Source organism: Aptenodytes patagonicus, chromosome 4 (assembly GCF_965638725.1).
Source record: "Aptenodytes patagonicus chromosome 4, bAptPat1.pri.cur, whole genome shotgun sequence".
Lineage (NCBI taxonomy): Eukaryota > Metazoa > Chordata > Aves > Sphenisciformes > Spheniscidae > Aptenodytes > Aptenodytes patagonicus.
Window position 1 is genome coordinate 68,118,971 of NC_134952.1, and position 25,214 is coordinate 68,144,184.

Genomic DNA, 25,214 nt, shown 5'->3' on the forward strand with positions numbered 1-25,214 from the left:
TTTCTGTTCTGAGTAAGGTTAGAGTGTTACCTTCATATTTTTGCACTGTACCAAAATATAAATGTACATAATTTTATACAAAGGCCATTCCCATACTCTCCAAATATCTTGAGCTTACTCCAGTGAACCCGTAACAAAGTTAATTCACAATGACTGGTTGTAGCCCAACCTTTTTATCATAGTTTAAGACACGTAATATGTTTTCATACCTTTACTACCCTTTTTTTGCCAAGATGCTGTAGTTCTTTCAGCTGTACCATGACCTCAAGTTACCAATTGGCACTTTTTGATCTTTAATTGCCTCTTCAAAAGGTTAAACACTCACGTTCAGTCATGTATTACCTATGTCTTCCATAGGAGTCAATGAACTTTAAAGGGTTATGGGAATCCCTCAGATTAATTTTATGAAATCTTTTTGGTAGGTACCTTACTGTTCAATCTCTCCAGAGAGAATAAGACGACATTTTCACTGACAAAATAACAGTTCTCAAAGAAATGAATGACTTTTTTTTTTTTTAAATGAAGAAAGTTTATTGCAGGTCTTTCTTTTACAATTCTAGTAGAAAGTATAGCTAAGAAAGAAAATGAACTATGACCAATTCATAAGAACGAGCAAAGGAAAAGAGTAAGCTGAATACATTCTATATTGAACTAAGCATTATGGTAAAGATAAAGTCGCATCTATCTGTGACTGCAGATTAAGGATAGCTGCTCCCCAATCCTTGTTTCCAGTGCCTGCACCAGGTGAATGGGGGATAGCACTGACAAACCTCCGATAGCTATTGATGGCAGCTATTTGCAGTAGCTCCTCAATCAGCTCACCCTAAAACTAGGAACTGCTCCATTCATCCTAGCTTAGATAACATGCATCAGGCTTTCCGTTCACAGGTCCAAAGTCATTTTATTTTATCTAATAGGTAGTCTGACCCTGGAGAAAGGTGCGGATGGGACACTTTTGGTTAGGATAGAAAATGGCTAGAACAAAAAGGCTTCCTTGACTCCAGTCTTCGTTATGAATAAATGTCCAGTGCTCATGTTTACATCTCAAGTCACTTTATTTAAATTCATATTATCTAAACACTACCCTGCAGCCTGCAAGTCCGATAACAAACTTGATGCAAAACCAACCATCCTTCCCTCTGTCTCCAATGTTTGTCTCATGATATTTTACAGTTAGTCCACTAAAAAATTTTTTGTGAAAATTTGCCTCTTCGAGTTTAGTAGAAACTTGGCTAAAAATAGAGGCATCAGGAATAGAAGGTGAATATAAGTTTTCTTCCCTTGTCCTCCTCTCCTGCTTTTCTGAGAATCCTCATCAGAAGAACAGAATGGGGCCTGCTTGTACACAGGTGAGGCCAGGTAAATGTTCATCGTCTCACTGCTCATATAAAAATATGGTTAGCTACACAGTAAGTTAGTCTATTTAGAGCCCAAGGCCGTGTGAAATGCAGTTAATTAAACTAACACAGATGATAACTTAAAAATCGTCTAACTTTGCCAGAATCTTTCCCCCACTGCTGTTCTCAAGAGAAGGGCAAAGAGCACTCAAAAAGCACGTTCACTCACCCGCTATTAGAAGATCAGTCTCCCATGACAGAGCCTGCCTTGGGCTCGCCACGAGAGGGTGCACGCAAACTGAAAACAAACTGACGCATGAAATGAAGAGAAATTGTGGCGAGAGTGCAGGGAGCTTCAGTTGGATTTGGTTTCATCAGTCCTACGCACCCGGCTGATCCCCAGCGAACTCGGGAGGTACCGAGGCAGGGACCGTGGGGGATCTGAGTGGCTCAGAAGCAGCAGGGAAGAGGGTCTTGGACCCAGCCACATGAGGATCATCAGCTGCAGCAGTAATTGCAGAAATTTTCTCCATTCCAGCTCTACCAGAGTCCTGACAGCGCTTGCTGCAGAAAATCTGACTCTCTTTATCTAGAGCTGTGTTCTAAAAACAAGCAAAAAAACCCAAGGCAAAATATGAAGAGAGCAGTTAAATCAAAACCCTGTCTTACCTTAGGGGTTAAAACAATCTACAAGACATTCAGTGCATGCATTAGAGCCAGAAAAAAAGGAGAAATAACATTAGAAATCTTATATACAATTAATGAATTGTAGCGTTTTGCGGTGCTGACTTTGGAAAACATAAGGAAAACTTATCTTCCAGACATATGTTTGCCATGATGGTGCGAGTTTAAAATTTTGCCTTGCAAGTCTGATGTAGAAAAAAACTTACACGAGTGGTTATAATATGGCAGGAAATCTTCACACTAGCTATTAGCAAAATTTATGTACCTGTGTTTTTGGAGACGCAAGAAATCACATGCTTAGCGAAAACTTAATAATACATTTTCTGTAACAAACCACATGGTACAGAAGTGTAGCTGTTTGTTGGTGAAGATGACAGATGAAAACCTAACGATTTTTTTCTGTCTTAAAGAAAAGGGTCTACTTTTCTGCTTACTGTTGAGAGTAGGCAAATGACCTACAGCTGACACGGTGGCAAAAATGCATCATTTCTGAATACTATACTTAAAAATTAATTTACTGGAGAAGGGAGTAGTAGCAGGTTAGAATGAAAACTGAGAACTCTATAGTGCAGTAGGTGGATTATCTGGAGTATGTGGTGTGTCTGCTGGAGCCGACAACTTTCATACCCTCTGAAGGATACTACAAGTTATATTAAACCATAGTGTAATGTTTAATTGCAAGTGGAATGTCTAAAGTGACCTAGAGGGAATTCTAGTAGTTCCTGTGTCAAAAATATGTGTCAAAATTGCTTTCTGAGACTTGGAGGGACAGTGTAATTGGTCTTGTTTCACAGTTTGAAGGCTGATACTGATCATTATAAATCCATATACTTCTTTGCTTAACTATTTACTTTGTGGAAGATCTTCAAGTACCAGTGGTAATACAGATTTAAGTTAACAGAGATTAATTAAGTTCTTTGTAGTTTATCAGTTATGTAGAATGGTGCAAGGTACACTTATTCTGGTTACGTACAGCTTGGGCTTTCTACAGTAATCCACAAACATGTGACACGAACTGTGGAGCAGAGCACAAATACATGTTTCACCTTTGTGGCACGCCCACACATGTATGTGTAAGCATTATATGACACTGTTATGTGGAATTTCATATTTTGAGCTGGGATGTGCTAATTGTGTAAAATTAAGGCCAGGTGCTCTGCCTTTTCTTTAGCAATTTCTTTTTTTGATTGATTGCTCAGAAGGACTTGCTTTACTAATGTGAAAATGTCTATGTATTCTTAGTGGAGTTTGTCTAACATACTATTCACTAAAATATGTAGTTTTAGATACTGAAATAATTTTCTGATACAAGTTAAAGTTAGCATGTATTTTTTTTTCAGATGTGGTTTATTGCATCAAAGTCATCAAGGACAGCAGAAATAAGGCACTTACTTATCCTCTTTTTTCCAAACTGATCATATAGCTTGGTAGTGAAAATTTACTTCATTATGGGGTACCTAAATTCAAATTTCTCTTTTACCTGACTTTGCAAAGAGAGCTGGACTAGTATCTCAGATTTCTCAGATAGAGGACTTCTAGAATTTGCAGGTATACGGATGGTGGGTTGTTCTGGAATCAGTCTCACTCAGACTCTCCTGCTGAAACTATTTTATTTTTTATAATGATGTGGCTGTGTGCTGGGGCAGGGGAGGTAGCAAGGAGCCTTATGATACCCCTCCTCCCTCCTGCCAGGCTTCTTCAGACCAAAGTACTGAGTATAAAAGTTCCCAAAACAAAAGGTTAAGTATTTTGAATTTAGTGTATTTTGGTTTTGTTGGGGTTTTTTGGTGTTTTTTTTTTTAATTGAGTTACAACATTAGTCTACATGCATACAGGTACAAGGAGAAAATTCAATAGTACACAATTGAATTCTCTGCTACTAACAATTGACTTTGCAAATGGAGCATGCAAGGAAATGATTAGCTGAACTGTAGTTAAGCTTTTGAGATTGGCTATGATGTGCAGTAGTTTTATCATTATCAAAGTAGCTGCTATGCTGGCAGGACTGCATTTCCTCTTTTGCTTGCTGGAAAAAGAATCGTGAATAAATAGGTTTCTGCTCTTTCAGTGGCAGGATAAGTAAAGGGAAAGGAAATGCTTTCAGTTCATGCTGATGGTGATTTTCTCCTGTGCTGTCCTCACAGCAGCCTCTGATAGTTGTCACACCTTGCACACAGCAATACATACCTATGTAATGCAATTTAGGATTTTTTTTTTTTTAAAGACAGAAGAGGAGGCTTAATTTTACTGTTGCTAAGTAAAATGTTTTTTATTAATTTTGGACCGATTATATTCTGACTAGCTCTGTGATACCATAAAGGCTGAAGTGACGAAATTTTTATTTTAAATGGAAACAATGCTTATTTCAGTGGTTTGGGTTTTTTGGTTGTCTTCATAGGATTCCCATCTTTTTCTAATTGCTTTTGGATATTGTAAGATACACACATGCACAAAATTACTCTGAGGGGAATAGACCAAGATATGTCTGAGGAGGTAAAAAATAGCTAGTTATATCAGTGTTTGCTTAGAATATTTCAAATATGCATCACTTAATACAGAAACTTTTTTTGTAAGCGTTTAAAAGATTTTCCTTCACTGTTTTCATGTGGCTGTAAAGCTCTTTCCACTTCAGACTGGCTGAGTTATTTCTCCTTTCTTCTTGTTACAAATGGAGAACGTGTATTTCTTGTGCAGCAGAACAAAGCATCGCAGTTAGTACGTACCATTGCCTTGGACCTACTCAGAGGAAAGCAATGCAGGCATTGGGAAAGGAGGAAAAAGGAAGGAAGCAAGGGACAGAAACTAGACTTACTTTAAGCAGAACTAACACAATTGCAACAAATTTAAATTTACAGAACATTTTGAAATTGACAAAAAAAATCAGTAATGAATTAACAGCAACATGCTTTTAGGGGCAGAAAGAGTCTCCTGTGCAAGAACACTGAAGTAGGTATGTGCAGTTTTACTTATCTGCCACATGATGGTATTATCTGCATTGGCCAGATCACAATATTTGAATGAAGTGATGCTAAAAGGGATTCCATTAAATATGCAGGTGGACTGATATAGCAATGCACTGCAATACATGAGAATTACAACACTGTGCTTGTCTGAATCTGAATGTTTTTAAGCAATGAGTGCTAGTACAAGTGAAAATCTTCTTAACATGAAGATAACTAAATTTCAATGCTCTAGATAAACCAGGGCAAGAATAACAAATTGGGGGCTTAACCCTCATTAGATTACAGTGTTTTGAACAAGAAGTTACTTTTCCCTTCAGCAATAACTGGGAGCTGCATTCAGAAATAAATAATTATGCGTTTACATCCTTCCATACCTGTTAGAAGGAAATAAGGCAGGAAAAGGGAAAATGAGAAGTTTTACCGAGGTGTACTTTCCTGGCTGAAGCAATGTCAGTAGCTAACAGAATCAGAAAAAACCCACACCAGTAAGAAGCCAGAAGCTACGCTGTGTCAGAGATCTGAGACAGGCTTAAGTGGCATGCAAGTTGGAGAGGGGCTGAGAGTTAGAATTAAAATTGCTCTTATTACATATAGTGCATTTTATACCAGTTTTCAGCTTCAGGCTTATCCATAGTCTCAACAGTATAAAGAATGAAGCTCTGAAGTCCCTCTCAAACTGTCAAGTCAAACTGTCAAATGAAATGTAGACAACAGCATGAACCTGAAATTCATTTCTGACTTCTCTCATTTTTATTTTTATATTACCACTTTTCCTACATTTAAATCTTTGGCCTATTATGTATTTGCAAAAGCATATATGAATGCAGAAACATTATTAAAATTTACCTACTTTCAGATGATTAAAACAATTCTTTGTTAACATAAGTGGGCTGGACTTTGAGAGTAATTAATACTAACAGGGAGGGGGTGGGGATGGAAATCACTGTTATGTTACTACCATAGATGGTTTTATTTTTCTTTTAGTAACTGAAGATACTCTTTGTGCACAGTGTCCATCCTTGCATTAGACAAGAACGGACCACAATAAGAACAGAATGGCAGTTCAACGTACTGATAACAGTAAACTCCATTTCTTCTACCATGATTCACACATCTGCCTTCTAGAATTACTGTTTATGTAAGTTCAGCTGTAGGTCATCAGGGTTCCTTTGTATGCTTTGAAGAAAGTTCCCCATTAGGGAACAGAAAAAACATAGCAGGGGTTAGACTGGGACAAAATTAATGTGGTAAACATTCAATACTACGAAGAAAGTTTCTGAAATGGAGTCTGGTTTCCCGGCAAGCATAGTGTTGAACAACAGTATGCTCAAGATCAAGCAATACTTGGTTGGGCAGAGGGGAAGAGCCTACTTAACTAACTGGGTAGTCAGTATGATAAAAAAAATTACAGTTTTTATAATGAAAGATTTCAAATCATTAATAAGCTTCATTTCAACATACAACTACTTAGTGTTTACATGTTTGTTTGAAAGCTTGTTTTTATAGCTGAGCTAGCACACTGTGATAGACTCGGTTGCTCTCAAGCGATGATGAGACAATCCACACTACACACAAATAAAGACTAGAATTAGAGACTATTCTAGCTTTGCTTTTGCTATTCTTGCACCACACATGCTCATAGAGCACTGTTAGGAAAATATGCAATGTATAATATCAATGTATAAAAATGTTCATTTCTCTTACCATGATGACAGAAACCCCAGCAGATGTGTTATTTTGCTTGGGTAGGGTGTTATTAAAGTGCTGCTTCAGTTTACCTGTTACTTCAGCTTGCATATTATTCTCCTGGGAAGCATCATCCTGTGTAAGAATAAACACAATATTGAAGTTAGGAAAAAAACCAAAAGTATGTTTGAATGTAACTGAGTAAAAGAGAAGTTTTCTATTATTCTCGGGTCCTTCCTGCTTTTAAATACGAAGTAAGTGTTCAGACAGGCAGCCCACAAGTGAATGCCCTCTGCTACATGAGATATGTGTTAAGACAAATTAGAGGAAAGGAATGTAGCAACCACTGTTTTATGTATGAACTTCTATTTCTTAAAATGCCAGGCGGCGCTGTATACTTTCAGTCCATTGATTTGTCCCACAATTATAAGCTGCAAGTTTGATTCAAGCTTGTTAAAAATAACATGCTTGAAATAATGTTAAAAATAAAAAGCATATTTGTCATTTGGCTTTCTTTTAAATCAGCATTTTAAATGGTCCATCATGTCCTAAGCGTGGAAACGTTATACAGTACCATAAATACATTTGAGAAGAGCTGTTATGCATAGACACAGTCATTATAGTTGTCTTCTCTTGTTTGAGGGAACTCCATAGATCATATTCAGTCCCTCTTTTAAAACGTGTGTGGCAGTAAACATTGACTATGTACATGTAAACCTAGTATTTATTAATAATGAACTGATTTTAGATCAATAAGCAATGCACTTTGGTGTTCCCCATTGCTGCTGTCCAAAAAGACAAAGGACCCAGCAGCCATCAGCTTAGTGCCTATGTTAAATTAGGTATTTTATTTGCTAATTTTATTTCTCTTATGAAGCTTGAAGTGCTTCAAGAAACAGGAGATTGTACTTTAAGTGGCATTGCAGCAAGTAATATACCAACATGCACAACAGTGCTTCCACATAGACATTTTTTGTATCATAGACATGACTGTTTACTAGGTTGAATGTGAAATAACAAAAAAGATGCCCAAGTCGCACATCTGCCTGTCGTGTTACGTTTAAGCAGGGTTATAGCAACCCCCAGCACCTTCTAATCACAGTCAGCAAGTGATATCCTTCGCTTGATTCTTTCAGAGCACAGAAGCTAACAGTGCTGTCAGAGCTGAAGCTAACTTCAGACTCTTGCTGTTCAATAAACAGAAATGGGCATAGTAGAAGTGTATTGCTGCTTCTGAAAACTACACTTAAATGGTTAGATTTACAGATTTAATATCAAATTAGAGACAAGTAAAATGTGCTTTACTCACTGACACCCAGGGATGGCTTAGGATCTGTGCTGCTGTATATCGGGCTTCAGCATTCACATGTAACATCAGGCTAATTAACTCCTTTATTTAAAAAAAAAAAAAAAGAAAAAAGGAAAAAAAATGAAAAGAAAAAAGGAAAAAGAAAGAAAGAAAAGGGGAAAAAAAAAAAAAGATTTGAGGAGAGTAGGGAAGGACATTACAATGGAAAATATTGTTGCACTAAGTTCTTCTCAGTGCAATTTTCTTGCTACCTGGGTGAAAAAAAAACAGCTTACACCGATAGCAGAACAATGATACCAATGTGACTTTAGTGGAAGAAACAATTTGCCCTTTTTTGTTTAGAGTATGCTGGACAGCGTATTTCATGTCAACTTCCTTATTGTATTCATGTTTCACCGGGTCCTTTGAAACCAGATGAAAAGGAAATGTTACAAAAACCAGCTATAATGTTCCAGTTTGTTCTCTATATATTCATGCAGGTGACCAGAACAAAAACAAACCTGGGACAGATGAGATCCAATATGGGCAGTGTACATGCACATAGTAACAGTACATAAAGAGCACAAATCAGAGGCAGGAAACTGCATCTAAAATTCAAGAAACTGCTGAAATTATTTGAAAACTATGTTCTCTTCTGTGTTGCTCCAGAAGAATAAAAGACGTTTAACTTATTTCATCAGCTAAGGATCACCTGGTATAGGAAAAACCAGACAGATAGAAAGAGGAGAATGCTTAATTCTACTAATTATATGGTTAATCCCAAAAGATTTGGTATTGTGGCTTTCATCATATTTTAGAGACACTAGAGCAGATGTCTTTAGCTTTATCAAATACTTCCATGGGCCCTCTCTTAAGAGTGCCTACAGATGTGATAAACCTTAAGAGGTCATTGATACAAAGCAGTCAGTAAAATAAAATAAAAAAAAACAAAAACCCAAACCAACTTTCTTCAGTTGTTTATTCATTCAAGTTTCTTCTTATGCAACTAACAACTAGTTTACTGATGTAATTCCTGGTTCTACAAGCCTATTAAGACAATTAGGTCTCCCTCCCAAATGAACAACTTCATATACTTGGAGACAAATCCCCCCTCGAAAAACCTTTTATAGCCTTCAAATTGTCAGTCTTCATATTCTTATCAAGAGTATTTCAAGGAAATTGTTCATCACTTCAGTTTTGGGAAATGGCTTCTTCAAGCAGGTAAGTGGTCACAAGGTCACAACAACCCCATGCAACACTACAGGCTTGGGGAAGAGTGGCTGGAAAGCTGCCTGGCAGAAAAGGACCTGGGGGTGCTGGTCGATGGCCAGCTGAACATGAGCCGGCATTGTGCCCAGGTGGCTGAGAAGGCCAACAACATCCTGGCCTGTATCAGAAATAGTGTGGCCAGCAGGAGTAGGGAAGTGATCATGCCCCTGTACTCGGCACTGGTGAGGCCACACCTCAAATACTGTGTTCAGTTTTGGGCCCCTCACTATGAGAAAGACATTGAGGTGCTGGTGTGTGTCCAACGAAGAGCAATGAAGCTGGTGAAAGGTCTAAAGCACAAGTCTTATGAGGAGCAGCTGAGGGAACTGGGGTTGTTTAGTCTGGAGAAAAGGGGGCTCAGGGGAGATGATCTCGCTCTCAACTACCTGAAAGGAGGTTGTAGCCAGGTGGGTGTCGGTCTCTTCTCCCAAGTAACAAGTGATAGGATGAGAAGAAATGGCCTCAAGTTGCACCAGGGGAGGTTTAGATTGGATATTAGGAAAAATTTCTCACCAAAAGGGATGTCAAGCACTGGAACAGGCTGCCCAGGGAAGTGGATGAGTCACCATCCCTGGAGGTATTTAAAAGACAGGTAGATGTGGCGCTTAGGGACATGGTGTAGTGGTGGACTTGGCAGTGCTAGGTTAACGGTTGGACTTGATGATCTTAAAGCTCTTTTCCAACCTAAACAATTCTATAATTCTAGAATCATAATTCTAAACTCTCCCTTTCCTAGTAAATGATTCTATTCTATAATAACATACCTAACTAAGAGGTTTCCCTGCCAGCTAAGTTATTTAGTCTGCGTAAGTCTGAAGTGAAATGTCACCTTTAGTACCAGGATTGAGGGCTTGCTTTGTTCAGAATGCATGTCTGGAAGAGTGTGAGATGACTGGAGCTTGGGAAGTGTTGGCAAACGGATAAACAGCCATTGGGAAATGCAGAAAAAATGCAACTTCTCATTGGCTGGATAATAAATAATCTCCACTTGCTAATTAGAGTCCTCAGATATCATTCAGAGCACGTTACTGAATCTAGCTTGAGAAGTGGGGCTTAAAAGTTGGAACCCTTATCCTACAGACACAATTTTAAACACAAATGACAGTGATGACACAAGAACTATTAGCAATAGCAAATGAAGCTGGCTGCACCCCTTGATAAGTTCTAATAACTGGCTCAAGTAAAATAGGAACAAATGATGTCAATTGCATTCAGTCCACATTCTTTTTTAAGAGTGATAGGAGGGAAAAAAATCAGAAAGACTAATTTTACAGCTGAAGCACTGAACCTACTATAATATTCCATCATTAAGTAAACTGAATAGCATGTGATGTTCACTGAATACAACTGGCATTCTGCTACTCTTACTCACTCAGACAATAACATGATGGCCTGCAAAACCTGAGCTTTCATCAAGCACTGTTAAGCTAACTAAAAAGGCACAGCAAGCTGGAAGAGTGGTTAAGAGTCTGTTCTGAATCTTCTATTCTGCTGTTCTAACAGAGCGCAGTCTTGTCAGTCTGACAGTGGCTTGTCAGAAACATTATTTCAGGAAAACATATCAGTACCTTTGCTGAATCAGTGATGTTATCCCAGTAGGGAGAAGGAAATTCCAGCTTCCCAACAAGTATCTGATCAAAGAGGTCTTCCTGAAGGTTGTTTTCACTGTAGAACACCATAATGAAAAAGATCATGAGAAAGAAGTCAATTTGTCACGCGAATTTTTAACTTGATTTGGGGATGGAACAGAAATGATGTTATATTAACTACTATAAATGCATAATTTGCAAGCTTATATAGTGGCAGCACTTCTGAGGTGTTTGCCATAGTTACGCTGTCAGGAGTGATGAGAACAGAAAAAATAATATATTGAGGTGAACGGACTTCCACTGGAATAGAGACTGCATACCTAACATACAGGAACAGGAAAGGTGATTAAAAAATAAGTCACTTGCCAGCCTAGTTCTGAAGGACCTGCTACAGAAAGCGTATGATGGGGAAGAAGTGTAGTGAAATGAGCCTCTTCTGTTAAACTATCACAACAGGAGAATTTTCAAAATCCAAAGAGGAGATGTGGAAAACACATGATACATTTAGTTTACTGAGTATTGGCAGGCTACTGATACTGAAAGGATAAGTACTTTTTTATCAAAAATATGGTATCATGAATATTCAGGGCTCAATGGCAGTAGGTTTTTTGTTTTTTAACCTCTGTTTGTTGGCCCTAGCTACTGTGAACATCCACCCAACCTATTTCTGTAATGAACAATTTACCTCTTGGGTTGGTTTTGCAATAAATATTTATTAACCTTGGTTAAGACCGGATTCTAATAGCATGGTATGGACATTCTTCGTGCCCAACCCCCAAACTCTATTCAAAGCAATTGCCATTTGTTTGTATAGTATATCTTTCAAAACATGCTTTCAGTTTTAAACATGAACTAACCACATGCAAAAAAACCCCCTAAGCTAAATCATAATTTTTCCATTAATTGTTCATATTGTATTCTTTACAAAATATTCAGTCTGATGATTTTTAGTTAAAAACTAAGTCTTTTGCTGTCAAAATGGACAAACAGACTGTGCACAGATAAAATATAAGTTAAGAGGAAAATTCCTGTTAAAATGTGCTAATGCCTTCTCATTCCCTTGCAAAAAAATTAGAGGCACAAAGCATATCCATTTGATTTTTAGTAGAACTCATACGTATTGTGACATTGAGTAGCAAGAATCGTATTTGCAAACTCCATCGCTCATATGACACTTACCAAAGAGATTAACAAGGTTAAAATGCAACATAAGCAAATTCTTCCCCTCACCTCAGTTTACCATTAACCTTCACCCTCAACACTACAAACCAGTAAGCTGCTGTGTCCAAACAGAAACACTAGAGGGCAAAGCATACACGTTCATTGAACCGGGATACACCTAGCAGACAAAAGGAAAAGAAACTATGCCCTCACACCACCATATGCCTGCACACAGCAGTAAACCAGTAGCTCCCTTAGAAAAATACGTAAATAAAATTGATCCCAAAACCTGACAAGAGGGAAAAGTGAAAACAATTTAAAAAAAACAACAAAAAGGTAATGAAAATGTGTCAGTCTAATCCTTTTTTTTCCCAGGATGCCTTCTTCAGTAAGATAGGTAAGACTTGCTCAGAAAGAACTTGGTTCTTTACTATTTTTCCCTTTGACATACAGGGACACTCACCTGCGAAAAGGTGGAAATCCACATAACAGTATGTATGTAATCACACCTGCAGCCCAAATATCCACCTTTAAGCCATATCTGAGAAAACAAGACTTGTGTTACTTGTGCTGGATTAACAAAAAAAGTCATTCCAATCAAACAATTGATTACATTTACATGAATATATATTGAGAATCTCTTCTAAGTTACTTGCTGATGATGTGGAAATGTATTTTGTACATAAGTATCATTTTACTTAGCATCCTTCATAGTCTTTAGGAAACCATGATAACATAATTTTTCATTGACACCACCCTCCCCCACCCCCCCCCCAGCCTCAAGTCTCTCCAGGGTCTTCTGAATATACCCAGATTCAATTCAGTATCAAGGTTTCCCAATCCAGAATCACTAATGATAAAAGACAAGGATGTGCTTTCTCAGTCCCCATATTGGAGTAACTATCTCTAAGGTTATCATGTGTTGCTAAGCAACAAGAAAGATACCAATTCTCCAGTCTCTTGAGTGAGTAACACAGGGAAGAACTGCACTTTTATTTTAAAGCACTGAAATTAAAACACTAGAGGTCAAAAAGAGGTCTTTTTTCCTATTCTTTTCTATCCAGTAGATTCAGTTTGTCAAAATCTAAAACATGCAGATGAAGTGCCCTTTGACGCTTGAGCTCACGGCAGCTGTGAAATGTTTCTCGATATGACAAATGCACTGAACAATGCTCGAAACAATACAACAAACCTCCCTCCATTAAGATGACCAAATTCAGAATGGTCACAGCTATGGCAAGAGTCAGCTAGTATGGAATGGAGGTCTAAAAGGAAAGATGACTTGTGAAATGCTACCATCTTACAAAATTATTTTGTATTTATGCAACCACCTGTTAAATACAGAAAAATGAGGTTGTTCAATTAAACCAAGTACCAAATAGCATGCGTCACCCAAACAACGTCACTTGAATCAACATGATCTAACTAGACCTGCTCTGAGAACAGGTTTAGACTAGGTGACCTCTGGAGTCTCTTCCAATATAAATTATTCCATTTCTAACATGAACGCTGTTTTGCTTGTCAGTTTTTCCCCAAGCAGCTGCCATGGCTGGTACAATGGCAGTGAGGTGAGGCAGAGAACACAAACCAATAAACTCCACTGCACCAGCGCTGGTCCTAGGGAGATGGTAAGGAGGCAAAGGTGAATTCTGGGAGCAGGGTGAGCGAGGAAACTGGCCTCTTCGAGGAACTGAACGATGCCTGTTTTCTTATAGGTGGTTTGGTTACAAAAAGATAGCGGACGATCCTATTAGAGCATTCTAGTTCTTACAACAGTTAGGGGCTACCTGCCAAAAATAACTGGTTACAAGACCTACGTCTTAGTCAGTCATCCTCACCCTGTCTCTGCAATGATTTCTGGAGCCACATATGTGGGTGTACCACAGACGGTATATAAAGGTCCTTCAACCACAGTTGCCAGTCCAAAGTCTCCTAGCTTCAAAGACTTGGTTCCATCTGGATATTCACATACCTAGAATCAGCAAAATAAAAACAGAATGAGGAGGAGAACATCTGCATTTTTTAAATCCTTTAATTTGTTTGAAAAATAATAATCATCACACTGAGAAGACAGGAAAAAGAAGTAACTTCCACAGCCCTGTAGGGAAAGAAAAGAAAAATGGTATGACCATTGACTGCCACAGTGCAGCTGGAACTAGTGTTCAATGGAGCTGTCTGCCAGCTATGTAGGTCAGACCATGATATAGCCTCAAGCAACTAGAGGGGGAAAAGAAAACTCAATCCTAGAATGCTGAGAAGTTTTAATATATTTAAGAAAAATATAATACTATACTTCCATTTGATTGGGACCTAGAGTTTAAAATGGGATTGGCAGCTACAATCAGATTTGTTTAACATCTCTCACTAACTTAGCATAAACCCTGTCAGTTAGCATACTGGATATTTCTTAGGCAAATGTCTTCTCAAAGCTTAGTCTAGGCAAGTTCAGTATACGAGTGAGAAAGCTGACTGAGAAGTGTTTACGTTTCTGTGCAGAGCCAAGTGCATCTTACCAAAAGCCTCATAAAGAACCTAGTGCATTTTGTTCTGAGTCATTTTGTTGATGAAAGAAGTTAAATTTTAATAGAAAGAAAAGTGTTATACAGCAGCGATAGCAAAAGTAAATCAAACCAGACCAACAGCAAAGGAAACACCCGTAATAAATTAATCTTGGTTTTGTTCTTAAAGTAAAACATTTATGTCAACATGATTTCAACGGAATCTAGCTTCTAGAATGTAGGACACCAGAATCTCCAGAATGGCTGAATTTATTTGGTTTCCTCAAACAACTGAATACTGCTAAGGCATCAGTATCTTCCTTCATTCCCCTGTGTAATTCATACCATTAATGGAAACACTTGTTCTCCTTGATATAACACCTTCATATCTGCTATTACTCTCAGAGTTTGTATTTGTAAATGCATGACTAGTAAAGAGAATGTCATTCAGATAGCTGGATGACCCTGTGCAAAAGAACTAACTACTTGCAGTTATAGGTAGCAATTGATGGGAATTATTTGCATTTACATTCAATACCAGTATTTTATCTTAACATTCTGCCACTGTCAATAACAGTGAATAAGATTTGCATCTGTTGAGTAATCTCTTCAGGCTTTCTAGGCAGAAAGGACATTTGTGCCTATTTATAACTGATTCAATCACTAATGAGAGCTTAAAATTTCTTTGGACTGGCTGTGTTTGAAGATGCACTGATAACAAGTGAGACTTCCACCTTCATTTTCTTTCTCTTAAGTGCCATGTTGCTGTGACTACATTTTCCAGGAGAAGCCCCCCCTTCCTTTTGCTAAACAAACTGATTTATTTGAGGGCTTATTTAAATTGCTAAATACTGTCAGTGGAATTAGTTGGGAAAGAATTGACTATTAATTGGAAAATATTGTCAGCTTATAGCCCTATCCTTGTAATAGTTCAAAATCCGATCTGGGATAAGCCATGGCTCCTACTCTAGATGCAACCTCTTTAAACAGGATTGACAAACACCACAGAAGGCGTTAAGAAATGCCTACCAAGTGTTGATGAAAGCTACTAGCATTCCTGATGACAGTGGCTCAAGCAGGGGAGATTATGGCCCTGTTTGTTCAGTGCACGACACATAGTATCTAATACCCAATATGTAATACACAAGTATAACCTCTGTGAATAAGCAAAATAGCACACTGTTCCCATTCTGTGAACTGTAGTCTAAGCAGTTCCCAAAGCAGACTTCAGGGTAATTCTTGTCAACACAGTTATTTTATGTCTCTACTGAAAACAAAAGTAGTCAGTCCCCTAGGACAAAATAAATGTAGGTACAGAGTTAATTCATGGCTGGAATACTGGTAAATCATCAGAAAGATGTTCCTACTATGACAGTGAAAGAAAAAGAAAAAAAAAAAATTGCTTGAGATAACCATATGATCGTTCAAAGAAATGGCACTCAGCCCACCTTTTCTCCCACTTGCAAACTATAATAAATAATTCATCGACATAGCTTTAAAATTCATTGTTTTGTGAGACAATACTCCTGCTTATCCAAATGGCAGCCAATCAAAATGTAAATAAAGATAGGTCTAAGGACAGGTTTGAGCACGGCTCACTTGGGTTATGGTGATTGCTATCTCATGGCAGAAGATTTATTTCATACGTACTTATCCTAAATTAATATTCCTGCTGTTCTCTGCTCAGCTCCTTGACATTTATATACAAGTATTTGCATTAATGAGAACAAAGTAAGAGAAAATGTTAGAAAATAAATGGGACATACCAGGAGATTTTCTGGCTTGATGTCTCTGTGCACAATGTTGAGACCATGAAGGTATTTGAGTGCACTGGCTAGATTGTAGACCATTGCACTCCCATCTCGCTCTGTATATTTTGTAGAAGAAGTGATAGCATCGAATAGATCTCCTCCCTAAAGTAATGGAAAGATAACAGATCACTATATGAAAAATAATTAAGATGATGATATTTCATTAAAAAAAAGTGTAAAATCTTCCCTTACAAAAAGCATGCTCTGTTAACTGTTAAATGTTACTGTTAAACAGTAAAAAAATTATTTTGCGGAAAGATGATCTGTCACCAAGATACTAGACTAGGACTTGGGTCATCTACATTAAATTCTCAACTGTACTCCAGGCTTCTGGTGTCTGAGTTTGGGCAAATCACAGCTCTTCTCTGTCTTAATTTCATTCTATTGATCTTCTTACCTTTGATCACTCAAATTACCTACAGGTGCAGGCACATAGTTTCCCTTTTCTTCATCTTATCAATATAATACCTTTACATAGCAAAAAACAGTCCTGATTTTGAGTAAAGTCTAAGGTAATATAAATTAGCCCAATAATAAAAAGCCTAATGTAATAAATATTCAGCAATTGTAATGAACTGCAAATTGGAATTTCTGTAGATATTGCAGAAATATTAAATAAAAATGGCTGAAGAGGACAAACAACATAAGCATGATCTTTTCCAACCTAAATGATTCTATGATGCACCAAAGTGCAGAACCTACAGATGATTTCTGAATATGCTAGTTGTGCAGTCGCTGATTATGGATGCCCTATTCCTCTTGGAATACGTAACAACATGTGAGTGAGTTACTGATGCAGCATTTCCAGTCATTGCAACAAATTTTATGTGGGTGTCTCTACGATGGTTACCCTGGATACATCTGTAGGAGTGATCTGTCTGAGCTGTGGGTGGCATTCCAAGCATTTCAATACACGTGGAAGACAAGCAGCAATTCAGGAAATACAGGCCAAGATGGTGGTGTATTAAAATATAAAAAAAAAAAATACTGTCTTAAAACCAAAAAAGCCTCTACTATATAAAAATAACTTCTAGAAAGGAAGAGAAAGGGGTAGGCTACAGAAATTATGAATTCAACAGTAACAGTCTTTTTTTAGAGGTTTCCCACACTGGCAACCACTCTAGAAGGGACTCTTGAATCTAACAATGTTTCAGACGGAAATAAAAAGCGATGATATACATTATTTGTATCTGACATGCTGATCAAGCCAATGTGCAGTGTTGCTGTGTATGTAGAGAACACAGACAAGAGAGTGCATGACTAAAATGATGCAACTTGTGTTGGTTCACAAAGTGACAGCAAAATGAAGATTTTTGTTTTCTCTGTACATGCATGAAAGCAGCAGCTATTTTCTGGTGAATTGGAAATAAGGTGAGTGAATGTTTGATATAAGCAAAACAGTTGAGATTTTTTTAGTTTTAATTTTGCTGGACCATAGTCACTTGAGTTTAAACTATTCATTGTATCTATTGTCTACTAAGATAAATTCATTAGTTTGTTTCTTTAAAGCAAATTATTAAATAAAGCTATTAGTGAAAAAAAAATGCAGGTGTTCTGTCGGTAAATGCATATCACTATTACTCCCACATATTGTAAACTGATATAAAAACCACTATCCACTTCTCTCTAGACTGCACATATACTTTGCAAAATTACCTCAAATCTGTGTAAATAGTCTAATTACATCTGAAGAGACATAAATTCCATTAATATAACTGATTGACAAGAGTATTTGCATGATTAAAAATGCAGGTTGCCACTGAAATCTTATCTGATTATGTCTCCCAAGATCTTAATGTTCCTAGATACTTCTCAGATTTCACACCAACACAGAGAATTTAAAAAAAGAAAGTCTCCTTAGTCTTACCTTGACCAGCTCCATCACCAGATAGAGTTCTGTTGGGGTGTCCATTTCCTCTATAAGCATAATGATATTTGGATGCTTCACTTGACGCAGAATAGACACTTCATTTTCAATCAGGTGTTCCTGTTCAAAAAAAAGAGGACGGAAGTTTATCTGAATAGGCATGAAATTGCCAATACACTTTTCCTTTAATCAGCTGACCACTGATCACTTTATTAGTGAGCACCATTTTTGCTGTTTAATTTATATAGTAGAGGGTTATTGTCAGATGCTCGATTTTAACCTGTATTTTAGCCCAACTGTACTTCATCATTGACCAAATTTAATTTAAAATACCATATTTCTCACACATAACCAATGGGATATCTCTGAAAAAAGATCCCAGAACATGACAGCAATTCAGGAAATGCAGATTATATTCTTGAGTATTATGAGGTGAAATTAAGTTCAGACCCCCCTGCCCCCGAGCTGGATCATTGTAACCTGCCACCCCCCATCAATAGTTAATATGTTCTTGATCCTTTCCAGCCTTCACCTCTCATTTAGTGTAGGTTACTCAAGGACAGATTACCTAGGATTTATTTTCAAGGACTTTATTTTTTAAAAAAAGTTGTGGATTATATACCGGAAAAACATTATAACTGCTTTGGTTATGGATTTCAGTTCATTTTATACGTATGTTCAGATTTATAATCTGCAAAATACGTAATAGCTCAGTTGAGTCGTTGTGGCTCCAACAGCTTAAGAGCACACAGACTGAGTTTTATTTCCTCTTCCCTATACTTCTGAGGAAGTAATGGGTTTCAAGAACAATTTAGTTTCAGAATGTTTTGTTTGCTAGAACATCTTAGCACTTGGTTAACACTGGAGAGCAAAGAAAATTACATGCCCCTTTCATGTGAAGAATGATTTGCACTTTCCTTTCTAAATTTTGGAATACAGATATTGTATTTAGGTTCATTGCAAAATAAGTAACAATGCCAGCATAAAACACTAGTTTCCCTACACTTTGGCAGATAAATCTTTCACTGGACTTGGAACTTACTCATGTTTAATGCACTGATTAGTAGCATGCACTTCATGCATTTGTGAGCAGAGCACTAGAAGTAGATGTGATCCACTGTGCGTAAGCAGTGATTGAAGATCTTATGCTACTTCACCTTCTATTTCCATGGTTATTTATAGATGCATTGTGGTTTTGCCAAAGCTTTATGTGGCTATGTAACTCAGAAACCAAATGCCATGTGTGCATCTCATTTCGTGAGAGTATGGTGCGGCATATAGGGATTAAACAGTCACACCTTTGAAATTCAGTTTGAAAGAGCATCAATTGTCATTCTGAACAAACATATGTCTGCTCCAAGCAAAGTGCTCTGAAGGAAAAAAACAAAAATGAAGCAATTTTGTTAAACACAATGCTGAATCTCCTCAACAGACAAAAGTGAACAGCCACAGCATACTAAGCCTTATGGATGGAAGCCTGTAAATTCAAAACTGGCATTAACAGTTCAAGCAAAAACTAGAATCTTATAGCTTTTTCTACCTAAGGAACAGATAACATTAAATTTATTACATCCATTAATTATGAGTAAGGCATAATAGCTTTACCTATGCTTGCTTTGTTTCACTTGACTAAATTGTTAATTGCTCTAAATAAAACTCAGGCATAAGTAATGTTTATTTAAAATAAACAGTAATAGTATTTTTTTACAAAGGCTCCAAAATGTTGTTGAGCTACTGTTTTAATACCTGTCCTCAAAATGCTGACTAGTATGTAGTTAGTTATTTTCAACCACCTCACTGTTTTTGCTTATTTTGTCATGTAAAAAAAATAATTCTCAAACTTGTAGTAACATTCTCCTGGATAGTGCAATATAGATTTCAGTCTACATTTACATGATTTATTTACAGAGAAATTATTGTGTAATTAACATTCAAGCTGCTTGTGGAAAATATATTAGTCAACTGGATTCAAGTTTTAGGACATCCAAGATAAACTGCTAGAGAGCAGTGAGCAACGTACAAGTCATGCATATCTGGGCCAGATGGGTGTTTTTAAGGCAGGGCTTATGTTGGCATGTGAAACGGAGTGAGGAAGGACTAAGCTGTAGAAAAATTTAATTATTTTCTTTGTTGGAATTTTCCTGGACAGTTCTGCCACTGTATAAACATCTTCCTAACAACAGTCCTCTGCTTGTACATATACATACATCTGCATGTAGCTATACAGACACAGGTCCTTTCAAAACAGACAAGTATGCATCCATGGGGTTGATTTTTTTATTTGTTTGTTTTAAAGCAGTGAGAATGATAAATAGAAAATATGTCTTAAAGTCTGCTGTATAAAGAGGATTGTCTATCTCTGGACCATTCCAATTTATGATACCTAAAAGCAGCTGACTCAGACAAGTAATAAAAAACATCTAAAGTTGCAAGCTGTACACATCACCCAAAAGTTTTCTTTTGCAGTGAAACACACTGGGTCACCCTTCCCGCAGCTGAAGAAATGGCAATATTTTAATCTCAAAAAGGCAATTCCAGCACTTTTTCTTGTGGTTGTGTATTTTTAAGATTCCTTTCTAAATTTTCCCTTAAATAAACCTAGAAAATATGAGATAAAGTGATGGGGAGGCAGGAACACTCATCTCCTAGCACCTAATACACAATTTAAAATCTGCACAGATAAAACATTTCTGTTTGAGGACCTCTACTTAAAGCAAGTCATCACAACAGGTAATGCATTAGCATACAGTAATATACAGCTCGTTACCATACAAAGAACGTTATACAGACTTGCTACGTCTTCCTACAAGGTCACATTCAGCGTTTGGAGCTCTGAATTATACTTCAGAGCAGTTACTCTATGTAATTGAGAAAAAGGCTAGGCTACCTTTGAATTAAAACCCTGACTTGGTTGCAAAGTTACCTCCAGAATAATTTCAGTGCAATCATTTACATTAAAAAATAAGTGTTTGTATCCAAAAAGCCCATCTTTTCAGTCACCCTTGAGAGAATGGCAAATTTCCTAATCTCAAAGAGACTTTAATCCAGAATGTAATTGCTAATTAACACTGTGCCCTCGGTGTTCTTTTAGCTAACACTAAACTATGATTCATTTGATTCCTAAGTTCCTCAAGAGCACTTTGTTTTTAAGGTATTGCAGAGCAGTGAAAATAGAAATATTTTATTTGTTGCTATCTATTCCAACACTTAGTCTACATTATTGGCTGTAGGCTGTTCTTTTTTTTTCCTTTTTAAAATCTCTGTACTTGGGAGGAAGGTGAAGAGAGGTCTGTGACACTCAGATATTTGCTTCAACTATGTAACATGCTGTTCTGCTGGAGAGACAATTTTGGACTTTTGGGGTTTTTTTGAGCTTGAATTAAAAAGAAAGTTTAAGGAACTCCTGTTAAGAGATCTTTGTGATACAGGATGGTGAAACTACATAAACAGAAAGAAATTATTATGAAAATTTCTTTCCAAATCCATGTTCCGCATATAAAAGGAGCATGTATGAGGCAGAAAGGGATGGGAATTATATAAATACACATACAGCTGCAAATTTCCTCTCTCATATTTTACAGATCAAAATCTTTCTAATACATTTTGGCCATTTCTCTTCTGATTTCATTTTGGACACATATTAGCATTTTATGTGTTAGTCCAGTAAAACAGATGACAATTTGTTTGTTTTTCACTCTATTATCTAGTAGACTAACACTCACTACTTCGATTATTTGCTTCTTGGATACATTATCATCCTGTTAAACAGATATTCTGAAAATAGTCAGAAAACCCAAACACACCCACCATTTATGACTAATGAGCAGCTGCTAGTACTGTTTCTGCTATTTTTCTTAGACATGCAAATTGTTGTACGCTACCTTTCCACAGCATTTAGCCTTGTCTATGATCTTCAGTGCAAACTCCTTTCCTGTGGATCTAGCAAGAAAAATATGAGAACCGTTAATTAGAAACTGGTCAACAAATTGTGGTGTTATCTGTAAGCATATACATCATTGTAACAGAATGCCTTGACCCACTGAGGTTGCTGACAGAAAATTCACAGAATGGACTCGTTTTCTCAGCAGCATTTGCACCTGCTGTTTCCCTGGCTACCACAACCTAGCTCACTTTGTGTATTAATCCCAGGCTCCAGCTGCAATTCATTCTTCTGTGACCTGGCACAACTCTCTGTCACTTCTTTAATGCAACATGCAAAATTTGTCTTGAGCCTTCTACTTAGCTTTGTTCAACTGGTAGGCTTTAAAGATAAAATCATATACATTTATGTGTACGTGAGTGGAAGAAAGATTGATATCCTAGTGGAAAAATTCAATAGGATTCAGCAGAGCTAAAAACCCATAGCTCATTACAGACTAGTCTAAAATCCCGCAGAATCTATTAGGCACTGGTTTCAACCTTTTGTATTTCATTCTTCTTTTTTTTTTTTTAAGTACTCTATGGAATTCTATAGCAGTCATCTAAAGTCCCATGACATTTAAGAGGTTATATGCAAAGTAAAAAGGATTACTGTTTTCAGTAAACACTCTCACAGAAAGGAGCTCATTTGCTTTTTGTCCCTTTAAGGAATAAAAACGTTCTCCATTTCTCCAGAAGGGGAGAAAATGAGAGAAAAAAGCAACACAAATTAATTATCTTTTTTTTTTTTTAAACAAAGACAACATTACTACTTATATTAATGATGAATTAGAAGAAAATGCCATAAGACCCTGTTGCTACTATTTTGTATTGTGTCAGTACCTACAGACTCCAGCGTGCATCAGAACACCACTAGCATGTATGGTAAAACAACACTGGAGGCAGTTACAAAAGCAAATCAGCCATGTTTTTAAACTTCCAGGTTAATTTTCACTATACTTTTTGCATTAGATACAACTAACCAAAACTAGTACCTTACAAAAAAAAAAGAACTGAATTACTGTCTCACATTCAATTTATCCATTATTGAAAAAATGCAGTAGAGAATCTCTGCTCTGGAAGTGCAGCTGTATCTGCGAGGCTGTCATAGTTACAACCTGATCTGGTCTTTAGATAGAAGTGTTATCTAAGTGGTATTTGTGAAATGCCATCCTCTTATATTATAGACCTGATGTAAAATCTACTATGAACACAGTGTGTAATTCAGAATCACAATTTATGCGTTAGACTAAATTAAGTGCATTATCTGAAAGCCTGCAAACAACTGATCAGCAAAACCCACTTAGGAAACCTTCAGCGCTTATGCTGTGTAGAAAGAGGAGTTAACATTCACAAAGCCAATTCATCAACCAACTTCAAATCCCTCTTGCAAATGCCCTTTACTATAGCACCTAAGAAAAAACCCTGGATATCATCCACATGACTTGTGTGCTGATACCACTGCCTATCACACACCAGTATTGCCTGACAGGTTTCTGGTATTCTTCTGTCTAGCTGTCAGTGTTCCATCTGTTGACTCCTGTCTTTATAGACAGATATATAGGCACCCTTTACAAAAGAGACCATCTTATTCTTTTTGTTAGAACAGCTGGTATAATAGGATCCTGGCTCCACAACTAAGGCTTCTAAGCACAACACTATTAGAAATGAAGTATAATAATTAATAGGAATTAGAAGACAAGCATTTATAGTAGGCATTTCCTCTCTCATTGTTATTATTAGCAACTATTGCTGTACATTTATTTTATATAAAATTCATTTAATAATGCTTCACTAAAGATTGGATCACATACAAAACTAGGTTTTTAAGTTTAATTTTGCCTTTTTTTTTTTAATAATTGGAAGGTTGTTTTTCTAGTCCAGTCCCCTCATTCCAAAAAGCACAGATGACGTTTTGACACCCAAGTGACTTAGCAGCCCTTGTCCCATTTTCAGTGGAACTGATTTCCAAAATGCACAGTCAATATTCCTGAAAATAATAAATTATGTTATTTTATGCTTTTAACCTGTTATCTTTCATGAATGTTGTTCACTCTATAGATAACAAAAGGATGTGTGGCCGGTTTCAGGGTGCATGGGAAAACACTGTGAAGCATCATTCATTTAGTTTTACTCAAGCCTCTTATGTGTAGCTTCTTGCAAAATGAAATGGACAGAAATCCAGTTGCAACACACTTGGCTATATTGCCTTCCCACAGTTTTTGTAACAGACCTGCACAGTGTTTAAAGCAGTAGGGACATGACTACGTACTGATGTGGTAATGCTTGTAAGGAACCAGAGTTTGTTGGTACAAAGTGTCCAAAAAAAAAAAAAAAAAAAATCAAGACCTTGGAGTCTAGATGTTAACACTGACCAGAAGCATTATCTTAAACCTGCACATGCAACAGGAACTTTTTTGGTGCAGTAATTGTAGCATATTCAGATCACATTTAGCCATTTTTTTCTTTATCAGCACTGTACTCAGCTAGTATCTCTAGGAGCTGCCACCTCAGCCTTTATTCCTTTAGAAACCTTGCATGCTTGTACATCACCTTCTCAAAAAAGTATTAAAAATAACAATTGTCATTTGCTGCTATAAACCAGAAGGGCGTATTAGACATTGTGTTACATACCACCTGCCAATATTATTCTCAGTACTGAAGAGAAATAATCCAGATTACCATATCAAGAAACAATTCTCTTGAGAAAAAACAATGGTGGCTGCAGAAAGTTATGGATCATAAGATTCATTCACCTATGTTTCAGTAGAGGAGGCCCCAGGTTCAGCCTCAGTACCCAACCCTTTTGGCCCATTTGGATGACTCAGCAAAAGTATCTAACTATGCATCTATGATCTACTAAGACTGGAATGAGATGTTTCCATTCATAATTATCTTTCTTTTCATTTAAAGAAAACCAGCAGATGAAGATCAAATAACAGAAACTGTTTCTGTAACTTTTATGGTTTTTACAGACATTTGCTGAATTTGCCCAGTATTTGTGTACAAGTTGGGAATTCCTCATAATATTTAAGAAGCTGACATGACTCTCAGATTGCTAAAGATAGCAGAAGGCGGTTCTAAAAAATACACTGAGAAAGTGACAGTCAAATCATCTGTTATGTTTGCACTAGCAGCAAAGT

The 25,214-nt window shown here is 36.9% G+C and overlaps 1 protein-coding gene across 5 annotated transcripts in view; it reads right to left on the reverse strand.

The window, feature by feature from the left end:
* Nucleotides 1-1,036: 1,036 nt before the first annotated feature.
* DCLK2 (doublecortin like kinase 2) overlaps nt 1,037-25,214 on the reverse strand; it is a 91,644-nt gene continuing 67,466 nt past the window's right edge. For 2 of the 5 annotated variants that reach the window (XR_012995218.1, XR_012995216.1), the window contains 10 exons: nt 22,035-22,092; nt 18,154-18,273; nt 16,242-16,388; nt 13,816-13,949; nt 12,441-12,518; nt 10,796-10,892; nt 7,980-8,060; nt 6,689-6,805; nt 5,591-5,673; nt 1,857-1,939 (listed from right to left, as the gene is read on the reverse strand). Coding sequence is in view for 2 of the 5 variants with exons in the window: in XM_076337086.1 (XP_076193201.1) it covers nt 1,718-1,939; nt 6,689-6,805; nt 7,980-8,060; nt 10,796-10,892; nt 12,441-12,518; nt 13,816-13,949; nt 16,242-16,388; nt 18,154-18,273; nt 22,035-22,092 (1,054 nt within the window). In the remaining 3 variants the exon portion in view is untranslated. Of the gene's footprint in view, nt 1,940-5,590; nt 6,161-6,688; nt 6,806-7,979; nt 8,061-10,795; nt 10,893-12,440; nt 12,519-13,815; nt 13,950-16,241; nt 16,389-18,153; nt 18,274-22,034; nt 22,093-25,214 lie in introns of all 5 variants that reach the window. The other 3 variants (XM_076337086.1, XM_076337085.1, XR_012995217.1) reach the window with 2 other exon arrangements.